The sequence below is a fragment of the Falco cherrug genome, chromosome 4 (assembly GCF_023634085.1).
Source record: "Falco cherrug isolate bFalChe1 chromosome 4, bFalChe1.pri, whole genome shotgun sequence".
Lineage (NCBI taxonomy): Eukaryota > Metazoa > Chordata > Aves > Falconiformes > Falconidae > Falco > Falco cherrug.
The window spans coordinates 72,068,104-72,081,242 of record NC_073700.1 but is presented as its reverse complement, the minus strand read 5'-3'; the positions used below and the strand labels follow the sequence as shown (position 1 = coordinate 72,081,242).

General features: G+C 37.8%; 1 protein-coding gene across 1 annotated transcript in view; it reads left to right on the top strand.

Annotated features, from left to right (window-relative positions):
• The window catches only part of MALRD1 (MAM and LDL receptor class A domain containing 1), a 282,559-nt gene that overhangs the window by 44,342 nt on the left and 225,078 nt on the right, over positions 1–13,139 (top strand). The window contains exons 12-13 of the mRNA XM_027800878.2: positions 3,497–3,664; positions 4,724–4,844. Of these exons, the coding sequence (XP_027656679.2) occupies positions 3,497–3,664; positions 4,724–4,844 (289 nt within the window). The remainder of the gene's footprint in view (positions 1–3,496; positions 3,665–4,723; positions 4,845–13,139) is intronic.

Below are 13,139 nucleotides of genomic sequence, written 5' to 3'. Positions count from 1 at the left end.
TAATGTTCACATGGCTTCTTAGCGTTGCAAAGAATCGGAAATTTAATAGATGCAGAAATCAAGGAGAATGCTGCTGCAGGGAACACAGAAGGCCTCACAGCATCCCATCAAAGCCCTGCATGTTGCATTACTCCTGGGATACCAACAGCCTTTGTACACACCATGCATTTGGTCAGGCAGTTTCATATCTCTTTTGTAGACTTTGATACTGAGTAGCTAATCACCTTTCAGGTTCAGATTAATTTATCTTAGAACCCCTTAAGGTGAGCTGGGCACAAGTGGTATATAAATCAATGAATCATTCTGGTTAGATTGGTTGCAGAGTTTGATCTCCATTCAAAATAAATACAAATGTGGCAGGGATGCACATGCATTTCTCTAGTTCAAAGTCAGTAGAAGAAGCCATTTTTAATTTTGATGTGTACATATTGAATGTATTTAAAGTTCCCAGATTCAACAAAAACTAGGACAAATTCTTACCCAGCTATACATGTCTGAAAAGAGTGTTTTTGAAGACTGGAAGCCTGGCTTTCTGCCACATTTTGCCTGAAGACTTTTATTTCTGGGAAAGAGCAAGGAGTAGGGGTTGCTCATTAGGATGTGTATTGGTGTGTTAAGCTCTCTGAGTGTAAATGTGAGATGTTGCCCTCTCTTGGATGTCCCACTGAGAGGATAAAAGGATCTACATAAAGAGATCTATGTTTATTAATAGCTTTACAAGTTCTTTGGCTCCAGTTGTTAAAAAAAATAAAAAAAATAAAAAATGTAGTTGAGGGATAACAGTTTTATATTGTGCCTGACTGGTTAATTGAAACTTAGGAGTAACTTTTTTCTTCAGCTTCTTGTAGCTGCGTCTTTCTCTAGATGTCAGCTAAGAAACATCATTTAGGTCAAGGTTTCAGGGTTGTAGAAGCAAATTTCTAATCCTAGCTCTCTGTTTATGGCTTTTTAATGAACACAGTAGTCATTGCAAAGTAGAACATGTAGACATAGAGAGGGAGGAAAACTTTATTTCTTACGTAATGAAAATACAAATTTGTTTAAAAAACTATTTGATAAACATAAACCTTATATCTGGATTGTTTAGGGTGTAGTTCTTCAGACAGCTCATCTTGAAAAGTGGTTGTATAACTGCTGCCTTCTATTCCTTAAGCTGTCTGGTGGGGGAAAAATTTACATGAAAGTATTTCAATTTATTGGCAAAGTCTTGGGATTATTTTATATACTACATGATGTTCAAGCGTGGTTTAAAAATAAACATTGGGAAACTAAGAGAACAAGCCCACCAGCCAGGATGTCAGAAGATACTAAAAAGTAACAGTCTGTTGTAACAAGTTTATTTCCTAACCACTGATCTACCTTGTACTACGTAACACAAGCAAAAAGAAACTCTCCTTTCTTACATAGCAGATACTGGGTCTTCGGTGTATTGGTGAGTTTTATGGATGAAATTCAGGGCCAGAAGTGAAAAGTAGTGAATCCACATGGATGATGATTTCCACATTATTAGTCAATGATCTGAATGTAAGGAGTTCTCAAATTCATCAGTCCTGCTCTTCAACTTCCTTGGCTCACTAAAAGTCTAGAGCTTTAACAGAGATGCTAATGTGATAATTTATTGAAGAGAAGACTCCTATCAGAGGCTGGCTACTCTTAAAACTACTACTTCCCTTTTTGTTTAAAAAAAAAAAAAAAGAAAAAAAGAAAAAAGATTTATTGGGGATAAACAAGGAGGAGAGATGTGGAAGAGGACATTGTTGGGGACACAGCTGGAGACATTCGCACAGAAGAAGATGGTCCATGCTGAGGAGGTATGACTGAGAGGACTGGAGCTGTGGGTGACCTGTTCTGGGACAGAGACACCCCCAAGGGACTTTGGCTATAGGCAACATATGCTGGGGTGGGGACAGCCCAGAGGGACTGTGGCCTGTCAAAGCCCTGAGCTGAAGCAAGGGAGGAAGAGTAAGAAGCAATGAGCAGAGGAAGGGAGCACCAGAAAGAAACCATTACACACATGCCTAACCACATGCTCCACCTGTTGCCTCACCTAAGGAATTGGGCCCGACTGACTATAAACTGCAGCAAAAACTAAGGAAACAAAGGCTAGGAAGGGGGCAGGCTAAGTGTTTGATTTAAGCTGGCCTAGGGAAGGGGGAGGAAAGGTGTTTGCTCAAGTTTGTGTCTAAGTATCTGGGTTTTTTCTTTTTTTCTCTGTAGCTCAACCAGTGATTAGAAACTTGCATTAATTCATGATAAATTAAACTAAGTAAAAATTATACCACTACCCTAAGACAGTTTTTCCTGTTAAGAGTCCCTAATGAAATGCTTTTCCACAACCTGTACAGACTATTGTGTCAGCTGTCTTGCTCAAATAAAAGACTTTAATTGTCTCATGTCTAACTGAAAGCTGGCTAACGCATGCATCTATGTTTGTCCTGAGGCTAAAATGGGTTTTCTCATATTTGTTGTTGTCTTGCAAAAAGCCACGTAAGGTTCATTTGGCTATTAACTCAGAATGGTCTGTATTCTTTAACTCTGTTTAGAAGTTGATACAACATGAATAAATAAAAGGCAAGATTCACAGTATAAGATTGTATGCAGATGGGCAGAGAACTTGGTGGGAAGAGCTATTTTTACAGCTCTTATTTTCCATTCACAAAGTTTCAAGTTTTTTAAAGGGAAGTTATCTACAGTTGAAGAAATTTTAGTCTTTCACTGTGTGAAGCAGGAAGGACTTGGGGAAGAAAAAACAAATTAGTCTTTGAAAATCTTATTTCTTCCCTGCTGAACTTTCGCAGCTGAATTTTTATCTGGGTAGTAGTTAAAAAAAAAAAAAAATTAAAAGCAGCAGATTTACTCTGTTGCAGGGGAGGCATAGTGAACTGGGATACTCATTGTTTTCTGATATTTTCTGCTTGGTGCACAGGTTTTTATAGCCTCATCCAACTACAGTAATTGTTTTTTCTTCAATCCATTTGTTTCAGGAGAGCAATAGATTATTTTAAACATGTGTCTTCAAATAATTTTAATTTGTGTTGGTTGTGGAAATAGAAGATGTTAAGGTTTCTTTCATATAAGTACCTCAGCTCTTGTACTTCTGAGATTAACATACTTATGTATATACTTCACATACTTTGTATAATTTATGAAGCTGTCCTATATTCAGCATTTGTGAAGAAAAACAATCTTTGAGAAGTTTGTAAGTCCTCACTAAGCCAAGAAGTTAAGGGAGATCATATCAGTCAGTCTGCATCAGTTGGTAGATACGAGTTTAAAGTTTTAAAAATAAGCTTTACTGTTAATTACAGTTTTATCTTTAGACATAATACTGCTCCTCAACATGCCATAGTTTTATCTATCTCTTTCTTTTATTTCAGGGCTCTGTTTAGACCTTTCATGTCTTTCTGTGTCACAATGTATGTATATGGGTAGGTGCTGAATTCATTGAAGATTGCTGATTCAGTTTTTAAAGTGTTTCACTAAAACCTTTCAACAGATAAGATTTTGGTACCGGTTATCTCAGGATTCCCAGCTTTCTGTCTTTAAAAGAACTGCATTGGATAGAAATTTGGAAAAATTGTGTGACATTTCAGGATTGCCTGATATGCAGTGGACAAAAGTGAATGTACCTGTAGAAAGTGCAGCTGAGGACGTGCCTTTTCAGGTAATTAGAAATTAAATTTACATCGCTTTCAAAAAGTTACTGTGCTTCAGCCTTTAGATTTAATTTACTTTTATAATGATCTATAAAAAGAAAATTTCTGTTCTTTACTGATCGTATAAAAAATTCCATTCAGTTCTTTCAATAGATGTAGCTATTAAAGAACATCACCATTGTTTCACTATTGTATGCATTAGAATAACCTTTCTGTAATAAAAATCTGGTAGCAATAGTGCAGTAGCTTTTAAAAAGTGAATTTGCTATAAATACTGCTCATAAGAGCAAGTGTCTTATGTTGGCTAAAGGCAGGAGAAGTACAGATAGGTCAATTTGACACATTGATTACAGAAACAATTAGTAGTTTTCAAGTTTGATTTTCTATTTACATGATCTCAGGCTGCTATATTTACATGATCTCAGGCTGTTATATTTTACTAAATCTTGGAAAGGAACTGTTAGGGGAATCAGCAAAGCAAAATTCCAGATTTAGTCTCTTCATTTTATCTCACCTATAAAATGGTCTAAAAGAAAGGGCACTAAATTCTCATTATTGGTAGGTTATGACTGAACTTTACTTCCTTTTATGATCTCCTGCATATTTCCTTGTATTTACAAAAGCATCCTTACAATCCCTACGTTTACTGTGCCACATATTGTGACTTCAGGAGGCATAGTATTAAAGAACACAATTAAATGGAATTGTAAACCATTATATTTGGCAACTCTGAATAGCTCATTTAAAAATATGTATAAATTTTAATGGTTCCAGCAGGAAGACAGTTCATTCAAATATTGATGGCTTTTACCAGTTTCAATTGAAGCAATGTCATCTGTGTTGCATAACTTTCCATAAGTAAAGGTAGGTTTGGCTTTTACAGTTGAGGAGTAAATTTCTGACTGAGGAGTGAAGCAACTGCAGTTTTTGCTGGCTGGTATTTGGAGTTGGTGGTAGGCAGTATTTACTTCCTGTGCAGATGTTGTAAACTATAAAGGAATATATATATATATATATATGTCTTTTTATTATGTCACTTTAATGAGCTAACTTATTTATCTTTACAGATTATTTTACGAGCTACCATTCTAACAACAAATGCTACTGTTGCCATTGACAACATCAGTATAACAGAGGAATGTGGAGTCGTGAATAGATCACTTCCAAGTGTCAGCCAGGAAAGTGAAGGCAAGTTCTGTGGATTTCAATAAGTTTTCCCCAATGTCTGTCATGTAGAACTGTAATTCGACTGAAAACTGCAATATACCATTAAGAAAGTTAGGGATAATCTGAGGAAAAAGTCCGTATGCTGTAGTCTATCACCTATAATGAAGACTCATCCTGTGTTACACATTAGCTGCTATAAGTAGTTTGCATGCACTAGTTCTGCAAAGTGAGTTCTGGTGGGAATTTCCAGATACCGCTTACTATGTAGTACCCACCCACGTTCATACTTGGGTGCAGAGACAGAAGCAAAGCATCTTGTATCTCCCACCGAAGAACATATTCCACTGCATTATCTTTAGGTTAGAGGGTTCTCCAGTCATTACTGTCAAATACCTAACATACAGTTAAGTGCCCACCAAATTTGTTTGTATACTCACACTCTGTAACGTTGAAGTGCCAATGGATGGAAATATAAAATAGTGTAACTTTCTGTCAGACTGCTGCTTCTGGTCCTCTTGACTATTAATAACTACTTTTCTAAAATGGCATGGGCACATATGTATTCAGTGGTAATGCTTATGGGTTATACCCAGGAGATATCTGAATTCCTTCTTTATTGCAAAATTTGAAGACATAATAGAAAACTTCAGTGTTCTGTTTTTAAGGCTTCCCTGATCCCACTACACAGTTTGAATGATGGAAGCTAGGTATCTGAAGAAACATTAATTTGCTTCAGTTATTTCCCCTACAACTCCCCTATTTACCTAGCAGTCACAAAGATATTTTTAGAAGGAAGTTCTTTTTAAAAAAAGCTCTTTCTGTACAGCAGTATGGCTATCTAAAGCCCCTAAGTTAAACAAACAAAAAAAAAAGATTAAAAGCTGCGTATCATTCCTCTCACTTGCTCTTTCCAGAAATCTACTGAAGTGAAACCAATAGCCCTTGACTTTTTGTTTACCCATTCATTGAATTTTGGGGTGTTTTCTGGTGTGTAGATTGAGGTGCAAGCTAGTAGTAGTGTAACGTTATATTTTTGGCTTCTTGGAACTTTTACTGTGAGCTGCACGCAGGGAAACCACTGCTACAGGAGAAAGCTTTTGTGAAAGGCCTGCTCCCACCTGCGGGGAAACAGCAGGGTGCTGTACACAGCATGTCACCTCTGAACTGGAGCCAGGCTCTGTAACTCTAAGGGTTTTTTGATAATTTTTCATGTAGAAGTTTGAATATTGTGGAGAATAATATACAGTTTAAGAGCATCAGACATTAACATCAACTGTATTTCTTACCAGTCATGATATAGTCTAGCTGACTTCATAGGTGACACTTATGTTTCTTATGCTGAGTACATTACCATATAAAAAGACAATAAAGAGCACTTCTTAGGATTTTATATATGTGTGTGTGTGTTTACTAATTCCTTTTTTAATGATTTTTTAAGGGGAAACAGTATTTGCAGATGCTAATTCTTCATCTTTTTACTGTCCACCGGGAAATTTTTCGTGTGGGAATGGACAATGTATTTCACCTGACAAATTCTGCGATTTTACACCTGACTGTTCAAATGGCCGTGATGAAGCCAAGTGCCGTAAGTGAAAATTTAAAAATCTAGGTCGTTAGGCTGCAGTGACTATGTTTGTTTGTCCTATTTGCCAGGCTTTCGTGACTTCATAAATGTACTTTAATTAAAGGTAAAAGCTCCTGAGAAACAGTTACTTCATTTTCATTCTATTCTGAATTTTTCCCTTTTTATTTTCTGTAGCAACTACTTCCCTCTTAGCATTAAAACCAGAAAAAAAGTCTGCAATTAATTATTTAACAGAAAGTGTTGCTTAAAATATAGTATTTTATTTTAGAACTCTTTAAGATGCTAAGTATCAGGTACGGTGTTATACTGAATAAAATCTTAATCTGTAAGCTATTGGAAGCTAATTCAGGGAGCTGTTGTAAAATAAACCAAACAGAACTTGTCTACACACTTTTGCACACGTGCTTTCACATATACATAATTATGCTAAAAAAAAGTGAAGAAAATATGTTACACTTGTACAAATTTGGAAATTCTGTGACACCACTGTGTGAAATGAGTCTTAAAAGATAGATGGTCCTGAAATTAGACCTGAGAAGCAGTGTGATAGGAAACATGAAAAATGCAGTGGTCATAGTCTCACATTCAAATTGTAAGTTTTGTATCCTTAATTTTGATGTGAATATACCACAGCTGGACTGGTAAGTAAAGCATCTGTTCACAGACATGGTCACAGATACAATTTAGGCTGTTGACATTTTCTGTTCAGATGTGCCATGACTCCTATGTGGGCTATGTGCCTGGCTTTACTCTGCATGGGAACTAGCACATGGGAAAGTAGAGGGAATCTACTTAGAGAGACAGAATCCCTGTCCACTGTACAGTCAGAAAGAAGCTTGAAATTTTCAGGACTGTAATGCGTAGCTTCAGAAGTATTTTTGATTCGTTCAGTTACCTGCTCTGCATAAGGAATATGGTTATACTTCCAACCCTAAAAATGAGTTGCTTGCTTTTGCATTGAACTGTCAACGATGCTATAAAAGTCATGATGCATTTCAAAGGGAGTTGCCATGACCAATATTCAGTACTGTTTTTTTCAAAAAATAAGAACATGATGGTTTCTGTCATTTCCACAAATAACAGAAATATTCTAGACAAGATCTTTATAGTATTTTCGGACTGTGCTATGTTATGCATCACAAAACAGAAACTTCTTCACAGGTGCTAATACAATCCAAAATCCATGCTTGTATTCTTTTATTTTTATTAGGAAATTTGAGAGGTATTGATCAGATAAACAAAAACCTATTTGTCTTTTAGCAGATAAAAGAAATAGATACAACTTTTATTTTTATTCATGCAATTTCTCTACAGTTTCAGTATCCAATCTTTCTTGGCTAGAGCAGTTGTTTAGAACAGGGGTCCCCAAACTATGGCCCGCGGGCCGGATACGTCCCCCAGGGTCCTCAATCCGGCCCCCCGGTATTAACAGAACCCCCCTCCCCGCCCCCCCCCCCCCCCCCCCCCCCCGCCGGGGGTTGGGGGGGGAACCAAGCAGCCGCAGATGACTGCCTGCCACTGCATCCGCGCGCTGGCCCCCTGGTTAAAATGTTTGAGGACCCCCGGTTTAGAAAGATTTGTATACAAAATAGACACAGCTTGAAGGAAAGAAACTGCATTCTGTTTTATTAGGTAACTGTTTGATGAGGTAACACCAGAAATAGCTATTAAATGTTTGCTAGGCAGAATATCTTTCCTCTTGTGGGCCAGAGTGAAGGTGGGGAAAATGTTCTGCTGCTATCATAGAATAGATGAAGTTGGAAGGGATATTTGAAGATCATCCACTTAACCCCCCCTTCTCAAAGCAGAATCCATTGGAGCAGGATGCCCAGGACATTATGCAGTTGAGTTCTGAGTATCTTTGAGGATGGAGACTACACAGCTACTCAGGGTAACCTGTTCCAGTGTTTGATCACCCTTAAAGTACAGCAAAAAGCATCTATTGCTTCTGCTCATTTCACTGGGCACCGCTGAGGATTTGTACTTCTTTACTGCCTCCCTGCCCATGTCATATTAAAGCTGTTATTACACTTTATCACTTTTTGATTTACTTCATGTTTTTTGTACTTTTTTTCAAAATGTACTTTACACATCTTATGCATTATTGGGTTATGACAGTCGGGATTGCTCTCCCATTACCCTTCTTGAACTTGGGGACTGGGATTTTGTTCTCTGACCAAATAATAAGACTTCAAAATCAATAGTTTAATTAAAAACATTCTAAGTAGATATGATTGCATGCAACATCTCTTTCACTGCTCTGGGACAGCAGTTAACTGGTAGCTTTTAATCAAGAAAAATCTACTGGGTTTGCTTCAAATATGGCCATTTATATTTCAAAACACCCTTCCTTTTTGCCATTCAGCCTATGTTTCCATTTCAACATTATACACAAAGTGAAGACAGATGTCCCATTAGGTGTTTAACCAGTCCTAGGATATCCTTAATCACAAGTTTCGTATATGGCACCTGATTTTCTCTTTCTTTTTTCTCTAACTATATAACTGAAGAAACTATTATTATATCCCAAGTCCCACTTGCCCACATGATATATTAACGATGCCATGCTAACTTTTAAACTATGGAGTCATTCTAAATATGTTTATGGTGATCTTTGCTCTAAATATACTGCTTACTTATAAATCATTGTTGTACTGCTGAGTTGGCTCAGTGTGTGCTTGTGATGTGCAAGTGAGTCTTGTAATGTGGGGAGCAGAATGTAGGTACACAAATGTCTCTCCAAGCAGTTTGGCAAATTGGCTGTTTCCAAGCAATAAACTTGCCTTTCAGCATGTAAATCTGGTAGTCTACAGTACTAGAATAGCTCTTACAATTCTTCTCAAATGGTGGTTTTTTTATATAACAATCAATTAATTTTTAAAATATAAATATTATATATAAATTATATATATAAAATTAATAAAAATAAAGAAAATATATCTTCATGCTTATGTAGTGTACCATTACTTTCTATTTTCTTTTTGTTATGTATGTTGTCGCAATTGGATGAAAGGATTTCATTTTCCCCTCACTTTTCCATTTCACCTTTCCTAATGTCTTAGCTTGGCTAAGCACAGATGTTTTGTTGACTTCACCACCTACAACTACATTGCTCCTTGCATCAATATTAATGGTGTTTTCCATGATGTTCCATCTGCTGGTGGTTGTATACTCTTTAACCTTGTTGTATGTATCTCCTCTTGGTATGAGAACCAGGCAAAGATACAAGGCTTAAAATATCTCTCAAAATGCCTTTCATTTAAATCTTTTTATCTTAAATCCAGCAAGATTATTTCCTTAGATGCTTGGGTCCTCCATTCAATTATCTCATCTCACAGCATCAATCCTTAAGACATCTCTTGATTTTCATTACCTCTCAAATGAGTTGTTTCTGTCAGGACAGAAAAAAAATCAGTTGAAGATCTCGATTTCTCAGACTTTCTTTCTTAGTATAGATTTCTGAGCTCCCGGGTCTTGCAAGAAGTTGCCTTGGTTACTTCTTTTCATATACAAGACAAGAATTTGCTCCACTTTGTTCTTAGAACCACATTCATGTTTTTGATATTTTTTTTTTTTTAGAAACTAGATGTTTCTAGTTGCTTTTTACAAAAATACATCTCCCAAACTGAAAAAAAAAATTCAAATTCATTTTGACTAGTTGAGAAAAATAATAATAATAAAAAAAGTTATTAAATGTTCTCTTTCTAGAGTGCCACTACTCCTGACTATTAGCTCACAGCTTTTTTTCTACATCTGAAGAATTAACTCCAGTTATAAAGCTCTTAAAGCAGAAGAGAAAAGTAACTGCCTTTTTCAAGCTGCAGATTTATAGCATTTACTTAACACACCTATCACACTGTGTGTTTATGCTCTGGAAGATGAACTTACAGTATAATTTCTAAGGTCTACATACTATAAATGCAGTGGAGTCTAAATGCTCACTTCTCCAACCAAAGGACGCTGATGATGATGGAATAGGGAATAAGATCAGGTTGGAAAGTAATCTGGTAACATGAACATATTCCTGGTATTCTGTCTGACCTTCTGCAATTCATCCTTCATGCTCAGCATTTTGTGTTTTTTTCCTCTGTCTACGTGGTGTGGATTATCAGTAATAATTATATGGTTTTATATATAAAATAAATATGAAATAATTTACATTTGGATAAAAATACAGCATGTTGTTGTGGTCTTATCCATGGCCACATGCTTTCAGGTGCTCCAGCGTAACTGCTTGCACAGCCACTGATGTTTCAAGGCGTACCTGCTGCAGCATGAACTTACCCACAGCCACAGATACTTCTAGGTATACCTTCTCCAGCATGGACTTATTCCTGGGCCACAGTCCCCTCAGAGGTATACCTACTGTGGCACAGACATAGCCACAGCCACAGATGATTTGAGATTTACCTGCTCTAGTGTGGAGTCATCCACGGCCACAGAGACTTTGGGGTGTCCTGCTCCTGCATGGACTCATCCACAGGTCACAGTCCTTTTGACTTGAACTCACACCGGAGTTCCAGCCTGTCCAGTACAGCAGCACAGAAACAGCAGCCATGCCCTGGCCATCTGCCAGCCCAGGCACATCGCCATTGCTGTTAGCAAAATGTTCCCAGGCACAGCACAGGAAGATGATAAGCAGTACAGCAAGCAGCGAAAGCAAAAAGCAGCACTAACGAGCACTCGACTCCTTATAAACAATAAGTCAAGCAAGCCCTATAGCAAGCATGGGAGCCTGCCAATCAATAGCTAAACAACAATAACAGCTAAAAACTCATTCTAGCACATTCCAATCAAACCTGTCATTGTCTTGAACCCTTTGAGCCCCACGTTCTGGTTTAACCCTAGCCAGCAGCTAAGCACCACTCTGCTCTTCACTCACTCCCCCCACTGGGATGGGGAAGAGAATCAGAAGAGTGAAAGAGAAAACTCATGAGTTGATATAGAGACAGTTTAATAAGTAAAGCAAAAGCCACACACACAAGCAAAGCAAAACAAGGAATTAATTCAGTACTTGCTGTTGGCCGGCAGGTGTTCGCCAATTTCCAGGAAAGCAGGGCTCCATCACACATAATGGTTACTTGGAGAGACAAACGCCATCACTTTGAATGTCACCCCCTAGTTATTGCTGAGCATGATGCCATATGGCATGGAATGTCCCTCTGGTCAGTTGGGGTCAGCTGTCCTGGCTGTGTCCCCTCCCAGCTTCTTGTGCTCCCCCAGCCCTCTCGCTGGTGGGGTGGGGTGAGGAGCAGGAAGGGCCTTGGCTCTGTGTGAGCACTGCTCAGCAATAACTAAAACATCCCTGTATTATCAACACATCCAAAACAGCCCCATACAAGCTACTGTGAAGGAAATTAACCCTACCTCAGCCAAAACCAGCACATATAAACTCACATTGTTTTGTATTTATATCTTTATAATTGAAATACGCATTTGATAGTTATCATTTCTATGGTGTACGATCTAGGGCAGCATGAATGTGCTAAGGCTAGTCTTTAATTCATAATCTGGTCATGTCTATGTTAGTACAGAGTTTTTTGTAGCTTAATTTGGCTTAGAAGGCAAATAAAGAGAATGATGCATGTGTTGTTTCTTAAGAACTGCTTTTGTGGCTTAATTGTTTAACTATAAGCTTTACTGGGTTTCTAATGATCACCTTTGTATAAGTAATAAATATTTCCTTCATGTTATAAGAAGCATTCCTCATATTTTTCATTACTAACCTTGCCAAAATGTAAAACTTCTGTTGTGGTTACAAGGTAACTCTTCCAAAATCTTACTTTTAGAGTTAAAATCTTGCATGCAAAAATGTCTGTCTCATATGCTTGCTACTTCTTCATTTCAGCCAAACACATCAGTTGTTTTTAAAAGTGAGGCCAGGAACAGCCATCTTACAAGGATTGTAAGGTTGTCAGCTTGTAAATTGGAGAAGGGACTTATGACTGGAATTATAGACAAATAGACAACTGCATTAGGATCAGTTTGTGGAAGTTAAATAGGGAAGGGATGGGACTAAAATGCCACCTACAGAGATGGGAAACCATCTTTGGCTGTGGACAAGTAATGGCTGCAAAGGCTGCATTGCATGAGCTTGCTGATGTGGGAGAGAAGTAATTGGGGGCTGGAGGAAGCCAGGGCAAGAAGGACCCAAACTACTCTGGGGGAAGGATTAAAAACAGCTGGCCAAAGAGCCAGTGATAGAGTGTCAGGAGAGATAACAATAATGAAAATTAAGCTTGGTAAGTAAGATTAAAGCAGGGAGAGAATGGGAATGAAGAATATGGAGATGGAGCAGTGATGCTTTAGCGGGGATTGGTATACAGTGTGGCAGTTAAGTGACAGAGAACTGAAACTACATGAAAGGACCTGGAGCAAAGACCTAGCTATCTGGGAAAATGAGGACAGACAGTGAAGATTTCCAGCTTTCCAGATAGACTAGGACTGAGATAAGGTGTCAGAGAAGAGCAGTTGTGGAGCAGGTAAAGGGGGAAACAGGCTGTGGAAAGGAAGAACATTGGAGAATGAACAAGGATATTTTTCTGCCAGAGACCACACATGCTTTCAGAATTTCTATTGAACCCAGAAGTCATGAATCTAACTTTTCTACTGATGTCAGCAAATGTCTATGTAATATTTTTAGGCAATAAATATATCTCGTCGTGTAGTCGCTCCTATGTAGTTTCTTGCAAGTTATGCACTATGACAACAAATATTGTATGAGTGAGCTT